General features: G+C 49.7%; 1 protein-coding gene across 3 annotated transcripts in view; it reads left to right on the top strand.

Moving 5' to 3' along the window:
* Positions 1 to 26,708, top strand: part of Rcan1 (regulator of calcineurin 1) — a 79,595-nt gene that overhangs the window by 48,138 nt on the left and 4,749 nt on the right. Inside the window, 2 exon segments of one of the 3 annotated variants that reach the window (NM_001431545.1) lie at positions 21,022 to 21,146; positions 25,405 to 25,578. In NM_001431545.1, the coding sequence (NP_001418474.1) occupies positions 25,558 to 25,578 (21 nt within the window). In that variant the 5' untranslated portion in view covers positions 21,022 to 21,146; positions 25,405 to 25,557. 3 annotated transcript variants of the gene reach the window in all.

The raw sequence follows: 26,708 nt of genomic DNA, 5'->3' as shown, positions 1-26,708 counted from the left end.
TCTCCTCACACAGAGCAGTGCCTCACTATGCATAGGAGTCTCGGGATCTTGGGGCCCAAGCTTCTGTTTCCAGCAATCTCATGGCTGATGCCTAAGCCTGCTACAGATTCAGGATTCATTGGTGGCCAAGATTGTGGACAGGATCATGGCCTGATAGGGACACTGAGCCTCTGAATGTCACAATGTGTCCAATAGAGATACAATGTATACCTCCAGGAAGCCCAGCAGAGCTTTCCACCACCATATCCAAGCCTACGTTCTTATCAACATTCAGCTGCCTCAGACCCTGCCCAAGCCCAGTGAGGGCCTGGGCATTCCTTCCTCTCTCTCTCTCTCAACTGGGGTCTTTTTTTTTTTTAAGATTTATTTATTTATTTTGTATATGAGTACACCGTAGCTGTCTTCAGACACCAGAAGAGGGCATCAGATCCATTACAGATGGTTGTGAGCCACCATGTGGTGCTGGGATTTGAACTCAGGACCTCTGGAAGAGCAGTCGGTGCTCTTAACCACTGAGCCATCTCTCCAGCCCCTCAACTGGGGTCTTAATAAGAGTATCCCAAGAGCCCTCAGCCATCCAGGTGTTCTCATGCAAGCTGTGAGCCAAGTACTAAATCTTTCCTCAGGAGTTTTACAAGGCTCTGTGCAGTGTCAGGCTAAGATGGCTCCGGGGGCTTTCTGCTGAGTTACAGGGTCAGGGAGCTCGGGCACGGCTCAAGCAGGAAGGAAAGGCTCCAGCACTTTCATGCCTTAGTACTTCAATGCTGACGGAAGGGACTGAAGGGGAGAGTATGCCCTAGGGAGCATCAAGGCAGATCTTAGTTAACCCTGATGCCATGCTTGCCCACCGTCAGAGTGTGGACTTGTGGCCAGATGAGGGAGGTCAGTCTGGAGAGGCAGAGCTGCCCTTGATGGCTCCAGTGGAAAACGACAAATCAGCATCATTTTCAAGTCCAGGCAACATGATTCAGGCTTTGTCATCCCCCTTCCAGGGGAGAACCAATGACAGATATTTTCTGCTAGGATGCATTGCCTGTGAGTTTTTCCACCTAGGAGCCAGCCAACAGAGCTCCCAGCTCACTGGGAAAGGAGCAGTGCTCGTGGGAGACTTTTGGCACGAACCACCCCCGTTTCTCTTGCAGTGATGGGTGCCTTTGGAAGCCTGGCTGCCGCTGTCCTTGGATTCATCAGGGGAGGGGAGAGACTTGGAAGGGACTTTTACACCTCACGCTCGAATGCTTCCTTTCTCGGTGGTGACGTTTGTTGGTTCTCATGTATGAATGAACTGCAGCGTGCTGTGGGATGTGAACGTCCCAGCTCTATAATGCAGTTAGCACCCCTTCCGGCAGGTCCCAAGGCAGCTAGTGCTCTGGGGCAGGTGGCCCGGAGCCATTGATGCCCACTCATTTTGGTCGGGATTTCTCCTTGGGCACACAGAAGCTGTAGATAGGAGCCCTTGTGTAGGACGAAGATGTCGGTTCAACATGGGCATATGTGGAATGGTTGCGTTGGAGATTGGAGTAGTTCATTAGGAGGCCCCACACAATCCTAGACTAAGTGCTTAACAACTGGGGCTCATCCCTCCTGTTCCAGGGGCTAGAAGTTCAAGATCAACATGTGGGTGGGGCCATCCCTCCTGCGACTTATCCCTGGCATGTGGATGGTAACTTCTTACTGTCTCCTTATACGGTTCTCTGTTTGGGTGGAAATCCTCTGCAACTCTAGGTCTGACATGAGACCAGGCAGACAGAATTAGACCACTCTAATGGCCTGTTTATCTTAACAATCTTTTTAGAGGCCTTCCCTTTGGGGTGAGTTGTGGGGAAAGTGCTGGACTTGGGGGTGCCATTCAGCCCTTAACAGAAGCTGTGAGGTCTGTGGTGAATGCAGAGCTGCTCCTCAGAGTCGGCTCTTGCCTGAGAATGGTCTGCCTCCGTCTTAGACAGACAGCAGGCTGGAATTATGCCCTCGAGTGGGAGCTGACATTCTCCATCCCACACTCCAGGTCGCTGGAGAAGGCGTGACTCCATAGGAAGACTGCTGGAGAAATATTCGAGTGGTCACAGCTAGGACTGACAGAAGCCTGTAATCTCAGCTACTCAGTAGGCCGAGGCAGGAGGATCACAAATTTAAATCCTGCCTGGGTTGTAAAGTGAATTCAAGGCTAGCCAGTGGGCAACTTAGTGAGACCTTGTCTCAAAATACAGAGGAAAAGGGGCTCAGAGGTATAGCCCAGTGGTAAAGCTCTTGCCCAGTCCGCGTTGAGGCTCTGCATTCAATTTCAGAGACCTTAAAGCCTGGGGTGGGGACTTGGGGTGGGGGCAGCAGGGGGCAGGGGCGGGGGAGGTGGGGAGGCTCTGCCTTAACCCTCTGGTACTACTTTAAAGCCATCAGCACTGGCAGGAACATTGGGTAAAGTGTAAGGACCACACTAGGTCTAGCCCGACTATCTTTTTGGGACATGTGCCCTGTGTTTAAGGAAGAACTGGCGGAGTCAGAGCTCCAGCCATGGCTGGTGTTCACTGAACAAATGGATGGCTCGGTGAGCTGCTGAGAGAACTGGAAAAGCTGGGAGAGCTCCTCCACCATCCCCACTCCCATGTATTTCAGCAGAACAAGGAACTCTGTGCTCTAAGTTGGTGCTTCTGCTCTGTAAGGGCCTCTACTGTGTGTTACCAGTCTGGCTAAGGCCCCACTTTTGTGTTACATATTGGAAATAAACTAGGAACCCTGCAGCCCTGTGTGAACCTGGGCTAGAAGGTCAACAGTGCCAGCCTGGCTGTAAGCATCAGTTTTCTAAGTTCCCCTCCACGATTTGTCATTTTAGGGTCTTGGGTTCTCACCACTAATACTAGTTTTGAGCAGCCACAGTGAATCAGTTGGCAGATGTGTTTTTAAACCCTAGAGCATGTTAGACTATCACCTAACCACCAGGTTAGGAAGTGAACAATTATAAAAGAAATAAATATAATATTTAGATGACATCACAGGTTAAGTTCTGGATGGTGCCCATGTAAGTAGTTCACGTCTGAGCTCACGCTGACCTGTGTAACCCTTAATGTCTTTTACCCACTGCCTCTGAGGGCATCCAGGGGCCCAAGGCACAACACGCCAGCACTCAGGCTGAGCATGTTTGAGCACAGCACTTAGTCATGGCTGACCTTCATAGTACAGGGACAGTGAGAGCGTGAATCAGCAAGGCAGAGGGCAGAGAACTGAGACTCGAAGCTGTGGTCGTAACCCAACAGCTGACAGCGCAGAAGTAAAACCATAACTAAGACAGAAGTTGGTGCCAGGGACTGGGGTACTGCTGTGATAGGCCTCACCAGACTTTTGTTTGGAAGAATGCGGATTTGGGGACTTGAGATTTGGAAAGCAATAGAATGGCTTAAATGGGGCTTAATGGGCCATCTTAGGAATATGGACGTCTTTGTTACTGAGGGTGATCTGAACTTTGTAGACCTGGCCCAAGAGGTTTCAAAAGAAAAGAATTTCAGCATGTTGGCCCTGAGACTGCTTTTGTGGTATTTTGGTGAAGAAGGTGGCTGCTTTTTGCCCCTGTCTGAAAAGTCTACCTGAGTCTAAGGTAAAGAGATTTTTATTAATTGCATTGACAAAGGACGTCTCAAAAATCCCAGTGGAAATTTCATTCTCTGGTCAAGTCTCGTGAAGAGCATTTTGAACAAGTGTGGCAAGCATGGAAAAATATAAAAATATATAAAAATATATGGAAAAATATAAAATATATGGTGTTAAAGGGGCACAGGAAGTGAAAGGGAGCTGAATCCTGTGTTCAAGGAGATAACAAATTAAGGGGTGGGGACTTTGGGGCAAGATCGTACCCAGCTAAGTTTAGATCCAGGCATGGTGGCACATACCTTTAATTCCAGGAGACGGGCACGCAGATCTCTGAGTTCAAGGTCAATCTACAGAGCAAGATCCAGGACAGCTAAGCTTAGTCAGTGAAGGAGTTGGAAAAGAGGAAGCTAGTGTTGATGTAATAGAACAAGGGAGCCATGTTCCAGCTCCTGCAAGCAGCAGAACTCAGCAGCTTTGGCCATGTGGCTCATGTTCCAGAGAAAGCCAAGGTTGTGCCTTGTGCTGTGGCTTGGTAATGTGTAAGAGTTGCCCAGGTGGCACTGGTTTTGAAGGCATGAAGAGGTCATGGAGAGCAGTTGAAGCTGGGCACTGTGAGAGGCCATAGAAGGCCCTTGGTGAAGGTGCAGCCTCAGTTGCAGTTGAAGGACCAGGATTGAAGGGGTCATGCAAAGGAGTTGAGGCTTGGCATCATGAAGGGAGTTCATGAGAGGCTATTGGAGTTGAGGCTTGGCACCGTGAAGAGAGTCCGTGAGAGGCTATTGGTGAAGCCTAGTTAAGTGGAAGTCCCCAGTGTATTGGAGATGCCAGTACCATGGGATGACCACCAAGAACAGCAGCAGCTGTGGAGTGGATCAACCTGAGCTCAGAGCATTGCAGAGGGCAGAGCTGGAGAAGTGATGCCAGCCCTTTGGAGGAGCCCAGAAGATCATGTGTGGATCCCAAACATTGAAAAAAGAAGCTGCAACATAGAAGTTGCCTTGAGGACCCCAAGATGTTCAAGATGCCAGAGCCATGGTGTAGGGTTTGGAGTCCAGTGTGTCTGCTCCGCCACAGGGTTGGGTCACTTGAGAGGCAAGACTCAGGAAGTTGGCCACACTTACCCCAGCTTGGCAAAATCAGCTTCATATGTGGCTTTGAAAGCAAAAACGTATGCTGCAGTTAAAAGATACTGAATGTCTTAATTCATTGCTTCTTAATAAGTCAAGAGAATTAGTTTGGAATCCACAGACTATTAACCCTGGTTTTAAAGCTGAGTGTCTGGGAGATCTTAGCTCAGGCTATGACAGACTCCCAGGGACTAGTGAGGCATCTTAGGCTACTTACAAAGTACCACAGACTGGGCGTCTTAACACCGAGGACTCTTGTTTCCCATCCATGAAACTTCATCGAACCCAATCCTTTCCTCAAGCCCTACCCCAGCTTCCACGACTATGGACAGCAGAATTTGGTCCATAGCAGTGGGGAAATTAATCTCCCGTTTCCCTTCTATGTCATAGGTTGACTCTCCGTGTATCTCCTAGGATGTATTCCTAGGGAGCAAATGAAAGGGGAGAGGACGGCTCTCTGTTCTAGAGGGTGGCAGGTGGAAATGAAGCTGCACTCCGAGAGGCCCTGGCTCTGGGATGGCAGACACCATCAGAGCTGTGTGGTGGGGGTCCCTGGCCAGGTCCTCAGGAGCCTGGTTCTGCCGCTGGGGGCAGCTGCTGCCTCGTGGCACCTTGTGTCCTTTTGTGAGACTGTTATAATTTCATCTTTGGGTGCACTATGTATGTGTATATGCATGTAAAAATGTGTGCACATACCATAGAGCATGTCACAGGGCAACCTTGGGCGTCAGGACTTGCCTTCTACTCTGCTTGAGACAGTCTCTTGTTCACCCATGTCCCTCCACGTTAGCTGCTCGTCAGCTTCCAAGGATCCTCGCATCTCTGCCTCCCTCCCATCTCTCCCTAGGAGAGCGGTGATTACAGACAGGCATGGCCATGTGTAGCTTTATGTGGGTTCCAGGGATCCTGCATGTATGATAAACACTTTACCCAGTAGTCACTGCCCTGGCTCCTAGGGCCTGCAGAAATCACTGTCTGACTTACTGTAGGACGCTTTCCTACATAGAGACCCCCGAATAGCACTGGAGCTGTGTCCTCATCAGGGACCAGCCCGTCCTTCAGCCACCTCTCCCAAGTCGCTTCATGACCTGAAGTCACTGGCTCCACTGTTCTCAGTTTCCAGACATCGTAATGGGTCAGCGGCCTCTGACCTTTTCTATTTCCCCTCTCAGTGGGAAAAACATGCTCTCTTTCCATATCTGAAATAGAATCAACCATTTCTTGTAAAATATACATCTACAGGAGGAACACATTGCTATTCTAAACCTGCTTCCTCCTATTCTTGAGTTCCTGCTCTGCGGGCTGTTGGCCTGTGGCTTCCAACTTCCACTTTCCGAGTTGCAGCAAAATTCATGACGGAACGGTGCTAGAGAGGTCAGCCTTTGTTTTCAGGCTGCAACTTTTGAGCTGCAGGTTTTCTTTTGAGATTTTTTTTTTCTCATAGGCTTCTAGAATAAACAGGGGGCTGTTGATACTCTAGTGTTCTTTTTTCAAGTAATTTAATTATACCAGCAAATGTTGGTCAGTTACAGCCTGCTTAGTTTGAAACACAGTTTCTATACTGTTTATTTAACCTAACTTCTTTATTTTTTTTTAAATAAGGAAGAAACTGCGGTGGCACCGTAAGATCCATGTTTTAATAGTCAGTTCCTCTTAGCCAGTGTGCAGCAAGTTCTTGGCTGGGGAACGGGCAGGGTAGAGAGCTTTTGTGAAGTGGATTTTTATTTAATGAAGGAGGAAAACAATAAACAAACAAACAAACAAAAACCCTTGACATGAAAAAGGGGGTGGGGGTGCAAATCTGCTATTGCTGTTTTGTGCTGAGACAGGGCCTCACACCCTGTTATCTCAGGAAATCCCTCCCGTTAGCAGCCCCAGCTGTATGTGAGGATTCACTTTGCTCCACTGAAACCCTTCAGCCCTTCTGCCCATGTGTGTCAACCCACATTTTGAGTTGTGGACAGTACAGGGATCTGCTTGGGACCTGTTTGAAATGACACATTTCACAGGTGTTCTATATTAAAAGAGGCCGTTCTTTCCTTCTGAATAAGAAATCAAATGAGTGCATTTGGTGTGCCGGGGCTATTCTTGGCATGTTAGGACAACCTGCTTAATTTTAGATCCCCGAGTTATTATTCTCTAAGGGGGCCCTCCCAGGAGATCTGGCAGTCTCCATGAGGCGTCACACTTGTGGAAAAAATAGAGGACAGTGGCTGGTGTTCAGGACAATCAAGAGAAGGGGACAGCAGGGCAAGACTGGGGGTGTAGGGAGAGGAGTCCAGAAGGCAAGTGACAAGGCCTCACAGAGAGAGATCATTTTATCTGAAGCGCTGAGGGAAAACAGGGCTCTCAGAATACTAGGACACTGCGTCTTCTACCTGGTGAGCTCCCTTCCCCTCAAACCCACGTAGCAAGCCTGCCTCAGTGCCTGCCTGCTTCTGCCTCCTTGGGGCCCACCCTATGCTGCTCCCTTTCTGAAATGGCCTTGCTGGTTTGGGGGGAGCTCTCTTCCCACAGGGACCAAGGCTCCTGTCTACAGACAGTCCTCTATTAGCAGGTGCCAAGCATTCAGAGAGCCCTCAGAGAGCACTGGGAGCCAACGTGCAGGACCCTGCGCAACTGCCCGCTCCGCCCCGCTCTAATCTGTCCACTGGGGCAAGAAACAACTGAAAGGGTCTATATCGGCTCAGGACCCCAAAACCGAGTTCTCAGCCAAAGATTTCTTTGCCCAGAGGGACAACGGGCAGGGAATAAGAGACAAAATCAGGAGACAGAGGATGAGGAGAAGGGGAAGGGAACAAGGGAGAGGGGTCAGGGTTATTCATCCCAGAGTGGGGACAAAGGACTGCCTCTGGATAGAGGAGACAGACATGGCCATGGCAAATGACACTTACAAAGGTAAAAGGGGAAACCCTGGTTAGGATGAGGCGTTGGATTTAATTGGCGTGTTGATTAGGGAGCCAATGAGGGCTCCTGATTGCTGGACTTCAGTACTTTGATAGCAGGGCCTTGGTAATCAGCCTCAGGAGAAGGAAGTGGCCAGATAAGGGAATGGACCTTAGGTGCTAGCTCTGGAGTGTAACCAGCCAGGTTGGCAAGGCAGGGGCAAGGGGGAGAAAGGCAAGGCATGCCACAGCCAGTCTGTCAGGCCTGCCATGCTCAGGCCACCCAAGTCCCTTCACAAACCACTGGGAGGGGGAAGAGTGAGGCTGGGCCTGGCTGTGTGACTTTTCCCTGACACTGCACCTTGCTTTAGTTTCCTGAGGGCACACATCCCATCGGAAGCCTGTGTGGTGCTGAACTGTAGGCCTGTCCAGCCCTCCCCCAAGGGTGTCACTATTAAGTTCTATGGAAAGTTCCAGAACCCCAAAATGTCACACAAGAGTCCTCACTGACCTTCCTCTTCAGATCTTGGTGTTCCTGTGGGGCCTCCCCTCCTACAGGAAGCTCCTGCCAGCCCTCCTTCCCAGTCAGTTCTTAGCTCCCATGCAGACTGTGACTGGAGCTGAAGTGGGCGCCTGGCTCTCCCTTCTGTCCCCTCGGGTCAGCTGGCCCCTCCCACAAGGACAGGCTTTGAAACACTGACAGAAGGGATGCTAAAAAACTTACATCCAGAGATCAGAAGCCGCTAAGGTCATTTAAAAAGCGGCTGGGGGATCTCTCCCCCTGGATTTTAAACTTGTGTCTGAAAGGTCCATAATCAGCGTTGTCTTCTATCTCGGCTGTTCTCCAGCGTGCTGGGTGCCGTTCTCCAGCATGTTGGGTGCTTTGGCACCTACTGTCTGCTAAGCCACCTTTCTTCTCTGTAGCTCAGTATTTTAGAGTCCACAGGTAGCTGCACTGTTAGCTCATCCCAGCATTTTGTCAGCAGTCAGCGAACCAGCCACCTCCTGGGTACCCAGAAATGGCGTAGGTGTGAACATATGGGTGTTTGTTTCCAGCTCTTAGGGAGTCCCGTGGGCAACCTGGGTTGTTAAGGGACAAATGTGGACCCATTGTCATTATCATTTGGGCCAGAAAAAAAATGAGGTACAACAGAGGGATCCCTCACATAAGGCGTCCAGGGGAGACTTTCCAACCAGAGTGGGGCTTTGTCACTTCCTGTTAAAGGAAGAATGAGCCAGGAAAAGGTAAGGGAGATGCTCCCCTGGAGGAGCGTCTGATTCAGAGCACCAGACATGAAGACATCCCCAGGGAGCATCAATGATCCCAGACAGTGTGGCCGGAGCAAGTCACAGATGAGGCAGGGCCCAAGCTGAGAGGTAGCTGGGGCTACGTCATGGTCCAGAGACTTGCAAACCACAGGTAGGCTTGTCATTCCTCACATTTGTTTTGGGAATGTCCAGAGGGGCTGGTCTGGTGTTTTCAGGATGTCCCGTGGTCATGCTAAGTATATATGTGAGCACAGAAGTCCGGTCCAGCCAGAACTGTACCAGATGTCTCATTATCCACACTAGCTGTACTCCAGCTTGCACAATACTGCTCACCTGGAAGGCTTGTTAAACACTTTCCAAATCAGTAACTGTATGTGTCTGTTTTCTGTCGCTGTGGAACAAGTTACAGCAGATGCATGCCTTGCCCCATCAGGGTCTGACAGGTCTAGAAGTGGGGAGACCAGGCATGCTTACAAGGTGCTCTCATTCTTGGAGGCTGGAAGCAGGGTCCTGGCTGGTCTGCACGTCTGTCAGGAATCTGTGGAGGGGACTCTGCTTCTCACTTAGCAGCCCAGGCTGGCCTTGAGCTCACTGTGTAGCCCAGTCTAACCCCAAACTTGGAATTCCCCCATCTCAGACTCCAAAGGGTTGGGATTACAGGCCTGTGCCACCTGCTTGGCTAGAAGGTCTCACACTGAGTCTGACTTCAGCTTCCCGATTTCAGCCAGGTCCCTTTGAGAGGCTCCCTGCATAATCTGCCGGAGAGATTTAATCTAATCACAGAATAGAAACAAGTCTTCCTAGTCATGGTTCCAGGAAATGCAGGCCATGACCCCGGGGATAAAATCTCAGGGGCCACATTAGGGTTTCTGCCTACTGCAGTAGGAGGGGCATAAGTTGCATCTCCCATAGGCCCTAGTTGGTGGCCATGATGCTTCCTGGCAGCTGATGTCTGAGAAGAGCACTTACCTATGCTGACTCTACAGGCATTAGTTTGGCTTAAACTGTTACAGAGAAGGAAAATGCAGCCAAGAGCACTTCAGCCAGCACACAAGACTACTACCTCACAAGTACTGGACAGTCAGACTGGGTCTGAGCCAGTCATGCCAGAGTCTAGCTGTAAATCTCATTGTGTCCAACCTGGCAAGTTACATTTGATGAACAAGGAACTGCTAGCAGGAAGGGCTAGAGCCTTGTCTTATCCAGGCTTTGGCCACTCAGTATGCTAACCCAGAGTTCCCATCCAGACATGCACACCCTTACTCCCAACACTGGGGAGGCAGAGGCAGACAGATCTCTATATGTTTAAGGCCAGTTGGGGCTGTATAACGAGACCCTGTCTGCAGAAGAGAAGCACGGTGGGGGCGTGGAAGTGATGCCTCAGTTCTCACGAGTACCAGCTACTCTACAGTCACAGGCAGCGCCCACGGGGGCCAGCAGAGCTGTCGTGTCCCTGAAAATTCTTAGTGTACTCAGCTCTGCACAGTTCAGCCTAACCCGCAGGATGCTCCCAGACTCTGAGCTTAGAGCAGTCATCTCTGAAGTGCCCCTAGTCAGCCCACCTGATAGTGGTTGCATTCTGACAGCTACTGCCTTGGGTGGGCTCTCTAGGGGCACCCTGTGTGGACATGAGGCCATTAGTGCCACAGCCAGGTCATAAGCTGAGTTCTGTGACACTCCATCCTCACAGATGACCAGAACGCACATGAGAGTTGAGAAGGTAGCCCAGGATGTATGTATGTATGTATGTATGTATGTATGTATGTATGTATGTATGTATGCATGTATGCATGTATGCATGTATGCATGTATGCATGTATGCATGTATGCATTTGATGAACAAGGAACTGCTAGCAGGAAGGGCTAGAGCCTTGTCTTATCCAGGCTTTGGCCGCTCAGTATGCTAACCCAGAGTTCCCATCTAGACATGCACACCCTTAGTCCCAGGTGTGTATATAATATATATACCTTGCACAGGCCTGCAGCCCCTGTGTATGTGTATGTATTTGTGTATGCATGGGAAGGTGCCCCCTGTTGTATAGACATTATATCCTACCCCACCTGTCCATGGTCCTGTGTATATCATATTTCTGAAACCATGATGAAATCCCAGCAGCCTGGAATGCCATGCACATCCACGGTGGGACCTTCCTCCAGCCAGAAAGAAGAATGAAGTCTCATCATTTCCAAGAAGATTGACAAACTATAAATAATCATCTTAAACAAATTAAGTCAGTTCCAGAGAGACAAGTTTCCCATGCTTTTCCTCATGTCTATCTCAGCCCTAGATTGTACATTAGTGCACAATCGAGTGTATGTGTGTTAGTGTGAGAATGTGTGTGAGTATGTGAATGTATTAGTGTGAGAATGTGTGTGAACGTGTGTGTGTAAGCGTGTGAGAATGTGTGTGAGTGTGTGTGAGTGTGAGCATGAGAATGTGTGAGAGAGTGTATGTATAAGAGTGTGTGTGTGTAAGAGTGAGTATGTGTTAGTGTGAGAATGTGTGTGTGTGTGTGTGTGTGAGAGAGAGAGAGAGAGAGAGAGAGAGAGAGAGAGAGAGAGAGAGGTGAGAGTATAAGTAGATGCTGAATGGTCTAGGGAATGTGAGATGGGGAGAGGAGATGGTAAAGGGTGGCAGGCAGGGACATTCGGCACACAGCGTACACTTTCAGGAAAATGTCCTGATCTTACACAGTGCCATAGACATTGAATAAGAAACAAAGAGAGGAAGTGCCAGGGTCCTACAATCACCAGACCTTAGGATAGTCTAAGAGGCCCAACCCCCTAAGCGTTTCACCACCTCCTGGTAGCACCAAGCTTTCAACAGGGTCCGCTGGGAGCCTCAGCAAAGCCTGCTGTTGTATTCTCGCAGGTAGAAAAGCAATGGGTGGCTGACCCTGGTTGCTTGCTTCTGACCTGATTAGCTGCACCTCTTGCCTCATGAGCACATCTGGGAAACGTCCCCTTACTGTTTCCACGGAATGACGACACTTCACCGCTTAAAGAGAAAGCGATGACTGCTGCTCCTGAGTTTCCATTTCTGCAGGGCCATGCAGACGAGGGTTGGTGTTGCAGGTGTCTTTTGAAAACTGTGTGTAGAGCAGTCTTTCATCACAGCTGCCCGCAGCTTTCTAGCCTACCCCTCACTTCACATCTTGCGTACACTGTTCTCCAGGCCCAGATTCCAGAATATAGCCTAATAAAAGATTTCATCTAATAGATTCACTTATTTATGTCGATGTTCTTACCAAAGGTATGGGTTTTTTTTTTCTTTGAAATTAAAGTACAGAGAGATAGGATGTCCTAACATCCAGGATATAAGTGAGGTTTTCCCACTCAGCTTCAGCCATCTAAGGCTGCACAACGTGAGTGTTCCAAGTGGATGAAGCATGAAATATCAACTTTTCAGATAGGAATGAGAAAAGCAAGTGTCTATTTTTCTATCCATTTGAAAGCCAACCCTAGTCTCAGATCTTATGATTGGACTGGTTGGTTATGGAGTTGGGCTCATCACCTACTGGACTTGGACTTAGCCTTTGTAGACCCTGTCACCTCATCCCTGAATACCTATGGATCTCCTGAGATTCGGGGTGTGTGTGTGTGTGTGTGTGTGTGTGTGTGTGTGTGTGTGCGCGCCCGCCCATTCTGTGGCAGTCAGAAGCCAACCTTGGCTACTGTTCTGTTGGCACTGTCCATTTTTTCAAGGCAGGGGTTTTTGTCGGCCAGTTGCCCCGTAGGGTAAGCTGGCTGGCCAGTGAGCTCCAAGCACCCATCTCTCCCTCCCTCCGAGGTGTTGAGATTACAAGTGTGCATTGCCATGCCCAGCTTGGGTTTTGTTTGTTTGCTGTTTGTTTTGTTTTTCTCTTTTCAACATGGCTTCTTGGATTGAACTCCAATCCTTATGCTTGCCAAGCAAGAACTGCACCAACTGAGCTGTCCCCAGCCCTCCCACATTCTCTTGTCACCCAGCCTTCACTCCTGTCCCTTAAGCTGCAGTGCTAGCCCCATATATGGACAAGAAATGTGCCTTAAGCCTGTGGAGCCCCTAGTGAACTGTTGGGTACTGTACTGCGCCCTTGGTAATGGCTGAGTAGTTTTTGACTGATTTGGCTGGGAGCTCGTGGAAGGAGTAACTGACTGTGCCTTCCTCTCCTACAGATCCCCACAGAGCCTGTAATTGATGCTGTGTGTTCTTCAGCAAACACTTGTGAAGAAGTTTTAGTGTTCTGGGGTACATAGCTTGGTCTCTTAGTTTAGTACCCTTAGTTTAGTGGAGGAAACCAATCATAATGTAGTGAGTGCTAAGAATCTGGGGTTCCTTTACAAGATGTGTGATGGGGTCCTTTGATTCGAGCATGCTGCGTTCCTTAGTTCTTATTGACAATTTGACACAAGCTAGAGTCACCTGGGAAGAGGGAACATCAGTCAACGGAAGCATTGTGTCATCAGATTGGTCTGTGGGCATGTCTATGAAAGACTGAATTGATTAATGATCAAAGTGGGAGTGAGTGTTCAGCCCACTGTGGGCAGCACCATCCCTATGGAGGTGGGCCTCGGCTTCATAAGCAATCTAGATGAGCAGAAGCCTGCAAGCAAGCCAGCAAGCAGTGGTCCCCATGTTCCCTGCTTCCAGTTCTGCTTGAGTTCCTGTCCTGACTTCCCTCAGCGATAGACTATGACCTGAAATAAACCTTTCCCTCCACAAGCTGTTTTTGGTCATGGCATTTATCACAGCAACAGAAAGGCAAACTAGAACACACAACAGACCTTTAATAAGTGATAAGTGGATGGACAAATTTATCATTTTCCTTGAGACTTGAAAGCATGACCAATGTAGGTCCTGTACTTTGCCTTCTTGCCTGGAATTTCCCCTTTAGCAATACATTCTTTTGGAGTTGAGACTTTGAACTCTAGAATTTGCTGATTAAATACAAATTCTCTTGGAAGGCCTTGTACATTAAACAGCTGTTATCATTAGTGCTGTGATGGGGAAAGTTTGTTGGGTAACATTTCAGACTTGTTAGAAGGGTGATTCCAGGGAAGGAGCCAGGCGGGGGTGGGGGTGGGGGAGATACCCCAGCATGATCCCAGAGTCCGAGAGAAGTGGAAACAGAGATGAGCAGGGAGAGATTCAAGAGCAGCCCACACAGTAGGCCTCCCGGCGGGTGCTAGAGCTTCGCTGTTGGCCTCACACCGTGCTCTGAGGTCTGCTTACCCTTATGCAGAGCTTGACCCAGCTACCTGCGGCACATCACAGGACAAAATCGAGTGACTGTTCCCTGGCCCTGATTGTACAGCGAACACCTCAGCCAACACAACTCATCAACTGGGTGTTTCACTGAAGATGGTTGGCAGGACACGTTGTTGTTTTATCTTTAGTAAAATAAAGAGTTCTGGTAAAATTTTGGTTTAAATGGAGATTTAAAAAAAATCAGTAGCTGGACAGTGGTGGCACACACCTTTAATCCCACCCAGCACTCAGGAGTCAGAGGCAGACAGATCTCTGAGTTCAAGACCTGTCTGGCCTACAGCAAGAGTTCCAGGATAGCCAAAGCTACACAGAGAAACCCTAGCTTGAAAAATGGAAGGAAGGAAGGAAGGAGGGAGGCAGGGAGAGAGGGAGGGAGGGGGGAAGGAAGGAAGGAAGGAAGGAAGGAAGGAAGGAAGGAAGGAAGGAAAGAAGGAAATCGATGGCTGACAATACAACATAAACACACAGGCCTGGACTGGGGCAATGTTCTGTCTGTAAAGCTTTTGCCTTGCAAGCATGAGAACCTCAGTTCAGTCCCTAGAACCACACACAGCAAGCTGGGTAAGGGGACAGTGTGCTTCTGAGCCTAGCACTGGGTCGGGCAGAGACAAGTGGGTCCCTGGCATCCTCTGGCTTTCCAGCCAAACCTACTTAGTGAATGAATTTCAGGCCAGTGAGAGACCTTGCTTCATGAATACAAGGTGGGTAGAACCTGAGGGACTAACTACCACTGGTATTATATCTCGGTTCTACACACACGTACATATGCACCCATGTGCACACACACATGCATATGCACCCAGGTGCACACACACAAGACCTTGAGGAATTTTAGCTTATAAATATAGTATAAAATTAACAGCTCCTAACCTTGAACTTCATGTGGCATATCTTGTAACCTGGACTACTAAAATACAGCATGGAGTTGGAGAAGAGAAAAAAACAAAAGCTTTTTTGTTATTCAAAAAGTAGTTAATATGCACTGTGGAAACTTGGTGAATCCAATATGCCAACATCTTCCTTATTATTTCTGTTTACTGTATTCTTTTTCTTTACCAAACCATCCCAATAATACTCTTAATGATTATTATTAACAGCAATGATCTGACAGTAAACCTTAGATTTTAATAGTAAACACGCTCACTCCTTAAGTAGCTTTATTCTCCACTGAACTAAGGATTTATTTTTTAAATGCATTTTCACGTTTTTTTCGTTTTTATTGTCTGGTCAGTAGTTAGACATTCATTTGCCCTAGCTGCACGTTTTCATCTTAGCCCACACCATGAGTTTCATTCCTGGGGTGAGCCGGTAGGTCAGTGTGAGGGTTTCAGTGGCCACTACCGAGGGTTTTGACTCGCTTTATCCAATGCCCTTAAGTTACTCAGGTAGAGGAGCTAATGGCTCACGACTGCCAGCAACTCTTGTGGTTTAAACAATGCCCTATTTGTCAGAATGTTCAGATGATTTAAAAAGGAAAGGAGGGAGGGAGGGAGGGAGGGAGGGAGGGAGGGAGGGAGGGAGGGAGGGAGGGAGGGAGGGAGGGAGGGAGGGAGGGAGGAGGAGAAAGGAAGGAAGGAAGGACTAAGCCTTTCCAACTCTGAACTTTTGTCTTGATTGGTACCGGGGACATTGACTCATTCCCTTCAGGAATGAAGGTTTATCCCTGCTGCCTTCAGCCATTGCCCTCTTTGGAAATCACTTGAGCAGAAGGCAGCAGCCACTGTAGCCACTGCGGCTCCTGAACAACATGGAGCGGCAGAGCCCATCACCCTGTTCCAATGAGAGATGCCTCATCCTTGGAAGTCACCACAGATTCATCCCCAGGCACCAGGACCACAGGGTAGCTGGCCATCTACCTGGTCCTGGTCCCCTCCTCATCCACAAGCCTCCTTACACAAGAACTTCTTTTGTGGGGGATCAGGCACTGAGGCAACTGGCTGGATAGTTGGTTGGTTGATCACTGTAGGTACGAAATAATTCCCTCCATGGAGGCTGAGGGAGCTATAGGGTCTCCATAACCATTTCTCAGAAGGAAAGAACCCAGGTGGCTCATTCTAGAGGATTTGTTTGTTTGTTTGTATGTTTGTTTGTTTGTTTGTTTTTTAAAGCTAAAGCCAGGTTGAATGGACTTTCACAGTTATTTTCATGCTAAGATGATTTACCAAGCACGTCCTACATCTTTACATAAATAACAGATTAAAATGCTGTCTTCCCAAGATGCCCCCCCCCCTTTTAACCTTTAAAAATCCTGGGGCCTGGAAGCTGAGCAGTTGGGAGCGCTTGCTGCTCTTAGCAAGGACCCAGGTTTAGTTCCCAGCACCCACACGCTGACTTACAACCATGAGTAACTCCAGTTCCAGGGGACTTGATCCCTTCCTCTGGTCTCCATGGACGCTGGGCACATGCGTAGTGCACCGTTTTTAATATGTGCAGATAAAACACTCATCCACATAAAATAAATCTTTTTAAAAAAATATTCTTCCAGAAACTATCCCATCTCTCTTGAGACAAGACCTCACTGTGTAGCCCTGATTGGCCTGGAACTTGGTTTGTTGAGCAGGCTGGTCTTAAACTCAAAGATCCCCCGCCTCTATCTCCCAAGTGCTGGGATTAGAGTTAAAGACACTCACCAGCACCCTGGCTGTGCTGTCTTCTAATAACAGGACTTCCTGCTTCCATTCATTGAAAGCTAGTTCTGTAGAGAACTGTTTCCAACATGAAGGATGTGGGGAGGGGGCTCACGGTAGAGAACACAGTCCATCTTCTTAGAGATAGGCGTAGTGCTTGACTTGGTCTGGGTCTGCAGGAGCTTGCCCTGCAGGGCCTTGTGGGGGCTCATACTGCAGGGGCTTATGGGAACTTGTGCAGCAGGGGCTTATGGGAGCTTGTGCTGCAGGGTCTTGTGGGAGCTTGTGCTGCAGGGGCTTATGGGAGTTTGTGCTGCAGGGACTTATGGGAGCTCTGCTGCATTGGCTTGCTCCTATCCTAACAGATTAGGAAGCAGAGATGGACCTGAAGGGGAGGTGGGCTTAACCCTCAAAGGCCCTCCCACTAGCCCATGCTCCCGGGCCAGGTCTCACCTCCTAATGGCTCCATAGCCTTCCAGAACAGTGCCACTGTTCAAAGACACAAACCTGCATTTAAACATCTCACCTTCAAGTGGCAAAATAATTTCTTACTGACAATTGCTATTGAAACCAATAGTGGTTCCTATACAGTCGAGTGGCGTCACGTCCATCCCCATCCCCATGACTGTCTTGTAATTCCCAGGAGCTTACGGGGTGATTTCAGGGTGAGAGACCATGGGGTGGCCAAGCTGCCTTGCTGGTGCTCACAGCACCCAGTGCCTGCCTCTAGCAGGTGGCTCGTTACCTTCTGATGAATTTCTATGTTAAGCCAGATGCTGAAACCCAATGTGCTCTGGGGCCATCCTCAGGGAAGAGCCTGTATTGACACACCCATTGGTAGTGACCGTGGGACACTATTGGGGAATATCAGTGTGTCCCAAGTCATCTGCACAGCTCAAACCACACAGGGCTCGCAGCTGTATAGCCGCGTCCTCTCCCTGCCCTACCAGAAAACTCAGGAACTCAGTTTCTGCCTGAAAGCTCCCAGTTTGTAAACACTGGCAGCTTCTGTTGTAAGGGTGGCTGCCACCGGGTGGGGACCATTAAGGATAGCTCTTGGGTCACCCACATTCTAGTACAGGGTGTGAGCCAAACTCCCTGGCACATAAACATTGGCCTCCCTCTGTAACTTATTGGGATCACCCTGGTTTTCCTAAAGAGCACCCAAGTTGCAGTGGGACCTTGTCATATGCCACGGTTGTCTGTCCCCAGCACTTTCCCGTCACAAGGCCACATGAGAATGCAGCTCATGTACTTCAAAGCAGTCAGCAGAGGATGCAGCAGGAAGGACCTGAGGACCAGGCTCTGCCTGCTTGCACCTCAGACCTGGAAACCAGCTGTGGGCAGTGATGGAGACAGGGGGGAGACTGACCACACAGCGCATCTCTCCCTGGTCCTACTTCCAGGCCGCCTCCCAAATCTGAACCTGAGTGTGGACAGGACGCCTCCTAGCACAGATGTTGGGGACTGGATTTTTGGGGAGGGGAGGAGTCGTTTATTTGTTGTTTTGGTTTTTGTTCTCTTTCTTTTTCAGACAAACTTTCATGTAGCCCAGGCTGCTCTGGGACTCCGATGTAGCCAAAGATAACCTTGATCCCTTATCCTCCAGCTCCCACCTCCCAAGCACTGGGATTACAGGCCTGCATCTTACTGGTGCCTGCAGTGCCGGGGCTCGAACCCAGGGCTTCTGCATAGTCAGAAAATATTCTACCAACTGAGGGGCGCCCCAGCCCTGAAGCTGGGTTTCTGTCTGGTGTTGGGGAGTCACAGGTTCTAGTCTGCCTTGCTCCCTCTCCTAGAACAGTTTCCCTCCATACTGACTACCAGTTCCCCACCAGGCCTCAGTGCTGTGTCTGTGTCCCCAGGCTTCCTGGGGGAAACTTCCAGAAGGTTTTCTCCGTCCTGGAGCGGCTCCGCCTGAAAGCAGGCTCACACTTGGGGAACAAAGGGACTGACTTGTTGGAAAGATTGAGTTGAGGATTGTGAAGGCCATCCCACACCTGGATGAGGGAAGACAGCCATGCTGGTGAGCCTGCGGGGGAGGGGCTGTCAGTGGGCGTGGCCAGAGTCCCACAGGCAGCAGCCCTGGCTTTGGGAGAGATACCTGCATCTGCCTTTGGGTGAGGATTGCATCAAAGCAGAAGGTAAAAGTTGTGGAAGCAGGTGAGTCTGGACCGAGCAGGCAAAAGGAGCCAACCAGGATGACTAAGCATTGTCTCTGGCCTGGTAATCTCTAAATCAGCACTGCCTCCCTTAATCCGCAGTGATGTCAGAGCTGTCGCCCTTAATCCGCAGTGATGGTCTTCAGGTTGTTAGAAACCGCTCTGATTGCCATGATTGCCGGTGGCTGTTTCTTAAACCTTGCAAGCCGTGCTTTTCCAAGAAGTTACAGAGGGAAGGTGATCTCTAAGTGCCCAGGAAAGATTGCAGAAACAAATAAAGAGGGTTCCAAGCACAGTCCTGCAGCAGTCCTCCCCTTCCCCCTCCCCACAGTTCTGCAGCAGCCCTCCCCTCCCCACAGTTCTGCAGCAGTCCTCCCCTTTCCCCTCCCCACAGTTCTGCAGCAGCCCTCCCCCTCCCCACAGTTCCTGCAGCAGCCCTCCCCTTTCCCTTCCCACAGTCCTGTAGCAGTCCTCCCCTTTCCCTTCCCACAGTCCTGCAGCATCTCTCAGATACTAGCGAGCATCCTTCTGAGAGCACTGTCAGTGAGTCTCCACTCACAGACTTCCAGGTGCCCTGGTTTTTCAGTTCCCTAGTGAGTTTGTAGACTGGCAGGGTAGACATATAGGGCACATCAAAAGGCTCTTGGTGGCATATTTTCTTCCCCTACTTTTTCCCTCAGCTGGAAAATCAAAGAGAGTCTGTCTGTAGGCTCCTATGAGACCATCTAAGAAGCGACGCTCATTTTACCTCATAGACCTGATTCTCCTCAGAGCCCCCTACCCCTCATCATGCTGTCTGAATTTTTTTTTTTTTTTTTTGGTTCTTTTTTTCGGAGCTGGGGACCGAACCCAGGGCCTTGCGCTTCCTAGGTAAGCGCTCTACCACTGAGCTAAATCCCCAGCCCCAACTGTCTGAATTTTTTAATAAACCTGTTTTGGTGACAGAACCTTGGAACCCTGGTGATTGACACATACTACTTACTGCTCGGCATCCTAAACACTTTTGATATAAGTTTATCTAAGTCTTTTGGGGTTGGCAGCCCTGGGTAATCTGGCAAAGCAAACACCATAACTGGTTTCTTACATAAGCCCACTGTTGGCAGCAAGGCGCCGGACTCCAAAATGAAGCAACACTTGCTCATCTGAAAAGACTCGTGTGTGTGTGTGTGTGTGTGTAGGGATTAATGTCCTGTTTGTTCCGGTCACATATATTGTTCTTAATCATTGGCTGACTTTAACAGTACTTTAAATAAAGCCTTCAAGGCGGAAGGTTCAGCCTAACCTCTGGACACTTAGAAGCTGACACTCCACCTTGCCTAGAGAAGGAAGGCCTCAATACTTTGGCAGCTTTCAGGAGATAATGAGATTGGAGAAAATGGGGCTGATGAACTGATCCAGACTGGTAGATACACCATTGGGGCTCTCTGGACAGAAGGGGGTGGGGTGGGGTGCTAGCATCCCCTGCACTCTGCAGCAAGCACCCCCACCCCTCGAAGGCACACGCTCAAACAAGCTCATCGGTTATAAGCTACAGTCTTTCTGTTTCTTCCTCCTTTTCTAATAAAAAGTATTTCTCTGTGGAACAGGACTCCTCCTCAGGTTCAGAACCCAGATTTTCTGTCTCTGTGGCGAGTGCCCTGCTATCCTCAGCCTTCTAGGGCATTCTTCCCTTGGATCCCTTGAGCCCTTTAGGAAACCCACAATGCTGCCCATCTCTGGCCCCACAGCTACAGTAAGGAAGTTTTCAAAGGAGGACCGTGGGTGTGCTTCCACTAAGAACCGGGACTTCTATCCAGTAAAGTTACATGGGGAGGGGGTAAAAACGCTGACTTCAAAACAAACCCTACTTTTCCCCTTTTTTCTTAAAAAAAACAAAAACAAAAACAAAAAACAAAAAAAACAGCTCACTGACCAGGACAGATTTCAAAACGTTTCTCTGATGCCCAGCAAGACACATCAATTGAGGTTTTTCAGGAAATAATAGGGCTAGCAAGACTTGTGTTGCCAGGTCTCTCAAAGCCTCAGGACTCCCTGGAGGCTAATTGCTGTTTACAGCCACAGACCTTCATCCCTCCTTTGTAACATTTTCCATCTTAAGCAGGGCCCGCCCCGTTCAGCCCCAGAAGCATGTTGTCCGGGCGGCTGAGTGGAATTACTACCAGTGGGAACTATGCCGCAAGAGGGGCGGGCGGTAAAGCTTCGAGGCTCAGCAAACCTTAGCGGCCTTTTCCACCCTCGGAGCAGAGGTAATTAGCATAGGGAAAATGACTAGGGTGTTGACGTCACCTCTTTCCAGTAGAAACTTACACTTTGTCCCTGTCTGCCTGAGGGCACGCGGGACTTGACTCAGGAATTTGCTGTCTAAACAGGACGCTCTGGAAGCCGAGCCCTCCCCGCCCCCAGGGGGCCGGCTCTCGGAGGAGCTTTATAAACTGTGGCTGGAGAAAGAATCCTTGTTCTCTCTCTCTTGCAAAGGAACCTCCGGCTTGGGCTTGACTGCGAGTGAGTGAGTCGTTCCTTAAGCGTCTGCCCGTTGAAAAAGCAGAATGCATTTTAGGGACTTTAACTACAATTTTAGCTCCCTGATTGCCTGTGTGGCAAACGGTGATGTCTTCAGCGAAAGTGAGACCAGGGTAAGCCTTCCGACTAACTGATTTCTGAGCATTTTCCAAGCACGAGGCTAATTGGGACAATTAGCCGAAATACTCAGGGGTGGGTGACTCTCCCTTGGGGGTTTATCAAGTAAGCCCCAAAGTATTGACAGCCTTGAAAATCAGAGGCTGTTGCCTGAAGAATTAACTGGGATTGGATCTGGGTAGCGCTCGTCTTTGAATGCCCCCAGGTTCCTTGCGCTGGAGGTTCCGACGTTGTGTGTGGCCACACAGGGCTCTTGTGAACTTCCGAGGGAGGCTGCTTCCAGCTCTTGTGCCCGAGTCCCTCGTGGGAAATAAATGCTGTGAATGGGTTGACTTTTTACAGTAATGGCAAGAGTCTGCTTCCAGCTTCCAGATCCTTCCTAGTAGAGAGAAAAATGCAGACAAAGCAAATATTAAAACTCAGTGTAGGCTGAGAGAGCAGTTCTCACCCAGGTAATCGGGCACCTCACTCACTGCTTGTTTGCTGTTCAGTAAAGACGTGAGAGGCTTTTCCTCCCGTCGGTTACTGCCAAGCCATCTACTTGATCTTTAATAAGAATCATGCGAATGAATATTAACTATGTTCTGGGTTTTTGGTTTTCTGTGGGGATGGTGCTTGTGTGCTGTGCTTTATAGTCGAGCAATACTAGGACCTTAGAGGGTTTGAGTATTTTAGCTAATTGTGTGTGTTTGAGACCCTGGGACAGTAGTCTTGAACCTGATTGTCGAACACATTGTGTTCATGGATATACTACAGACTTGCTGTGCTGGATATCATTAGCCTGACAAGTGAATCACTCAGTTGTTTCTTAATTGGGTAGAGATGCGATTCAACTGTAACTGCTGGGTACCTATTGTTAGAACAAATAAGGTGTATGTGTGGTGTGTGTGTGCTGGTGTGCGGTGGTGTGTGCTGGTGGGTGGTGTGTGTGCGGTGGTGTGTGCTGGTGTGTGCTGGTGTGTGTGTGTGTGTGTGTGTGTGTGTACTGGTGTGGTGGGGTGTGTGGTGTGTGTGGTGATGTGGTAGTGTGTGGTGTGTGTGGTAGTGTGTGGTGTGGTAGTGTGTGGTGGTGTGTGGTAGTGTGTGGTGTGTGTGTGGTGTGTGTGTGTGTGTGCTGGTGTGGTAGTGTGTGGTAGTGTGTGGTGGTGTGTATGTGTGTGTGGTGGTGTGTGGTAGTGTGTGGTGTGTGTGTGGTGTGTGTGTGTGTGTGCTGGTGTGGTAGTGTGTGGTAGTGTGTGGTGGTGTGTATGTGTGTGTGGTAGTGTGTGGTGTGTGAGTGGTGTGTGTGTGTATGCTGGTGTGGTAGTGTGCGGTGGTGTGTGTGTGGTGGGTGGTGGTGTATGGTAGTGTGAGGTATGGTGTGGTGTGTGGTGTGGTGTGGTGTGTGGTGGTGTGTGGTAGTGTGTGGTGTGGTGTGGTGTGTGGTAGTGTGTGGTGTGGTGTGGTGTGTGGTAGTGTGTGGTGTGGTAGTGTGTGGTGGTCTGTGTATGTGTGTGTGTGTGGTGGTGTGTGGTGGTGTGGTAGTGTGTGGTGGTCTGTGTATGTGTGTGTGTGGTGGTGTGTGGTGGTGTGGTAGTGTGTGGTGGTGGTGTGTGTGTGTGTGTGGTGGTGTGTGATAGTATGTGGTAGTGTATGTGTGTGTGTGATAGTGTGTGGTGGTGTGTGTGTGTGTGCTGGTGTGGTAGTGTGGTGGTGTGTATGTGTGTGGTAGTGTGTGGTGTGTGAGTGGTGTGTGTGTGTGTGCTGGTGTGGTAGTGTGGTGGTGTGTGTGTGGTGTGTGGTGGTGTATGGTGGTGTGAGGTGTGGTGTGGTGTGATGGTGTGTGGTAGTGTGTGGTGTGGTGTGTGGTGGTGTGTGGTGGTGTGTGGTGTTGTAGTGTGTGGTGTGGTAGTGTGTGGTAGTGTGTGGTGTGGTAGTGTGTGGTAGTGTGTGGTGGTGTGTGTATGTGTGTGTGTGGTGGTGTGTGATAGTGTGTGGTAGTGTGTGGTGGTGTGTGTATGTGTGTGTGGTGGTGTGTGATAGTGTGTGGTAGTGTGTGGTGTGTGTGCTGGTGTGGTAGTGTGTGGTGGTGGTGTGTGTGTGTGGTGGTGTGTGATAGTGTGTGGTAATGTGTGGTGTGTGTGTGTGTTGGTGTGGTAGTGTGTGGTAGTGTGTGGTGGTGGTGTGGTGTGTGGTGGTGTGTGTGTGGTGTGGTGTGGTGTGTGGTGGTGTGTGGTAGTGTGTGGTGGTGTGTGGTGGTATGGATTTAGCAGCAATGTGTGTTCTCTGGTGCTTTGGTTCTGAGCCCTGACTTCTTGCATTCTAAAAATATTCACCAAAGTCATCTCTCCCAAATTCTGAATCATAACTTCAAAACTACACAGTTAGTCACAGTGCCTATTGATGAGGTCATGTGTAATCTCTGCTTTACCAAGAAACCCTTAAGCCAGAAACTCGCCATGCCCAAGAGAGAAATGGGAGAAATCACCCAGAGGCATCCAGGTCAGAAGTCAGCTCTGCTTTCTCCAAACCACCTCTGCAGAGTCCCTAGTGGGACTCACAGGAAAGCTCCTGGGGTGAAGAAAAGCCAAGGGATGTAGAGAGCCAGGCAGGAAGACCTGTTGGATCCCCACCCCCCTGCCTCAAAGAAAGGATGCTGCAGGTGTGGGTCTTTAGGCCTTTATTCCCAAAGATGGCTGACTCAGAATCCCCTGCTCCCTTCCCACCGGCTTCCATTTCCAGGATGGGCTTGTGAACAGTGTACCACCATCTTGTACCTCGGGTGGTCTCCTGACAGCACCTCTCAGGATGCAGGATCCCTGCCAGCCGCCTTCTCAACACCCCTCCTTCCAGAAGTCCCCACAGACTGCCCTGGGTGTTTAGCCTGTAGAGAGGAACTCAGAAACCACCTGGCATCTGAAAGCTCACAGAGTCCTCCTGGAGTCCCCAGGAGGTGCAACTCCTCTCCTCCCCTCCCACACTCTGCCCTGCTGCAGGAGAGGGTGCGGCTCCCCAGCCTTTTCCAGGAGGCTGATTGAGGTTTTTCCAGAAGCCAAGAGCCAAGCTTGTAATCCCCAAATCTGGGCTTTCCACGCTAAGAGCTCGTGGTATTTCGTAATTCTCAGCAGCCCTTACGACACCGGGTGAGCGGAGCACCTGCATGAAAGCCATCGCCGGGAGCAGAGCCCATCTGCACCACATTCACTTCTAAACAGTATTCTTCCAGAGAGTTAAAAAGTAACAGACTGAGAGAAAACCACAGTGGGGTTCACCGAGAGCTTCCTTTAAGGAGTGAGAAGATCTCCTTTTAAGGCTATCATCCTTGTTCTTCAGTTTTTCAAAAGGTTCTTCCTCTCGACCCTTCCTCTACCCTTCAAGTCTGCTGCAGGGCCTTGAGCCCTAAAGAGATACTGGAAGAGCACAGTATCCACTCGGGATGGAGTTGGCTAGTGGGAGCAAGTCGTGGGATGTCAGCCTTAGGACAGTGCTCAGCCTGACTGTGCCTCCTTGGCAAATGCTTGTCCCACCTTGGGAAGGGTTGGGAATTGTTCTGCTTAAGTGGTTTGGGGAGACTGAATCGTGCCTTCTACCCTTCTTTTTTTTCTTTTTTCTTTTTTCTTTTTTTTTTTTTTTTTTTTTTTTTTTTTTGGACTGAGCTAAATCCCCAACCCCGCCTTCTACCCTTCTTATAAGATCATCTGAGTGAGTCTAGCCTTAGCTCATGTTTATCTGTGCACAAAGCCTCCCAGCCCCAACATAATAAACAGCAAAGTCTCCTTCCTAACACAGACATTTGGAGTCCTTGAAGTGACTGGCAACTCACGTCTTCACCAAGGAGGACAGGGACTGAGGACATAGTGAATTTTACACCCTTTTATTACTTTTCAGGCCAAATTTGAATCCCTCTTCAGGACGTATGACAAGGACATCACCTTCCAGTATTTTAAGAGCTTCAAGCGTGTCCGAATAAACTTCAGCAACCCCCTGTCTGCGGCGGACGCCAGGCTGCGGCTGCATAAGACAGAGTTCCTGGGGAAGGAGATGAAACTGTACTTTGCCCAGGTGAGTGTTCACTGTTTCACGGCTCCTCCCTCTGCTCTTCCGGGTGGATGTACCCTATACATCTCGTCACTTGTGTTACACTGGAAACCTAGAGCCCACCTCAAGAAAGGCAGGGCTGCTACCCTGAGTTCTCACCGTCTCACCGTGTCTGAAGGAACCAGGGAAGGTGACAGTGGGCCTGGGCCTTCCTGGGTTAAATCATGAATGAAGGAAAGCAGGCTCTCCAGTTCACCTGGGAGCATTGGGGTGGGGGGCGGGGACAGGCCACTGCTGGCTCCTCCTAAACACTAGTGAGCCTCTCTGGGATTAGGCCAAGGACCTGTCCTGTAGAGAGCTGTCTCAAGCTGGTGCAGGTTCTCACGGGCTCCAACAGCGCCTCACCTTGGGAACCTGTATTCCAGATCAGCACAGGGCTGTCAGTCAGGGCAGGGGTGGGGTTATCAGATGGTTGAGACTCTTGGCTGAGGTGCAGAAAAGGGGGCTGTGGGGGGTCTGTCCTTTGTTCTACCAACCTCTGGTACACCTTCAAGGCAGCTCCCAACTTCCATTTGATATTGTAGCAGGGACTGGTAGATTGCAGCTTCTAGAACGTTATTATTCCCAAGGTAAAGTCGGTCTTTGTTAGGCTCTGCACTCCTCCTCCACCCCCAGAGATCCTACTGTGCTTTTGAACCCCACAGACATTGATAATGAGCTCCTCTGACCTCAACACTGGCCGCTCCCTTTCTTCTAAAGTTGTCTCTGCTCACCTCCGGAGCAGCCTCGATGGCATGCTCACTCCCACCTGTTGGCACTGGTAGAGTTTGACATGAAGAGCCCTTCCTGGGCTCATGTCTGCGTACTTGGGTCCTCACTGGCGCAGTTTTAGGGAGTTAGGGAACTTTAGGAAGCAGAGCCTACCTAAAGGCATTAGATCCCTGAGGGGTGGACTTGAGGGATTAGAGCCCAGCCCCACTTGTGGTTGCTGTCTTTACTTCCCAGTTGGCACCACGTGCTCCTAATAGCTACCAGCTACCGTGAAGTCTGCTCTGCCTTCCCCACGATGGCTGTGTCCTCTTGAACTGTGAGCCAGGATAAGTCTTCCCCCCTTCAGTTTTCATCCAGGGTTGTCACTTGAGAAGTTTATTCAA

This window comes from Rattus norvegicus, chromosome 11 (assembly GCF_021556685.1).
Source record: "Rattus norvegicus strain SHRSP/BbbUtx chromosome 11, alternate assembly SHRSP_T2T, whole genome shotgun sequence".
Taxonomy (NCBI): domain Eukaryota; kingdom Metazoa; phylum Chordata; class Mammalia; order Rodentia; family Muridae; genus Rattus; species Rattus norvegicus.
This window is presented reverse-complemented; position numbering and strand designations above follow the sequence as displayed.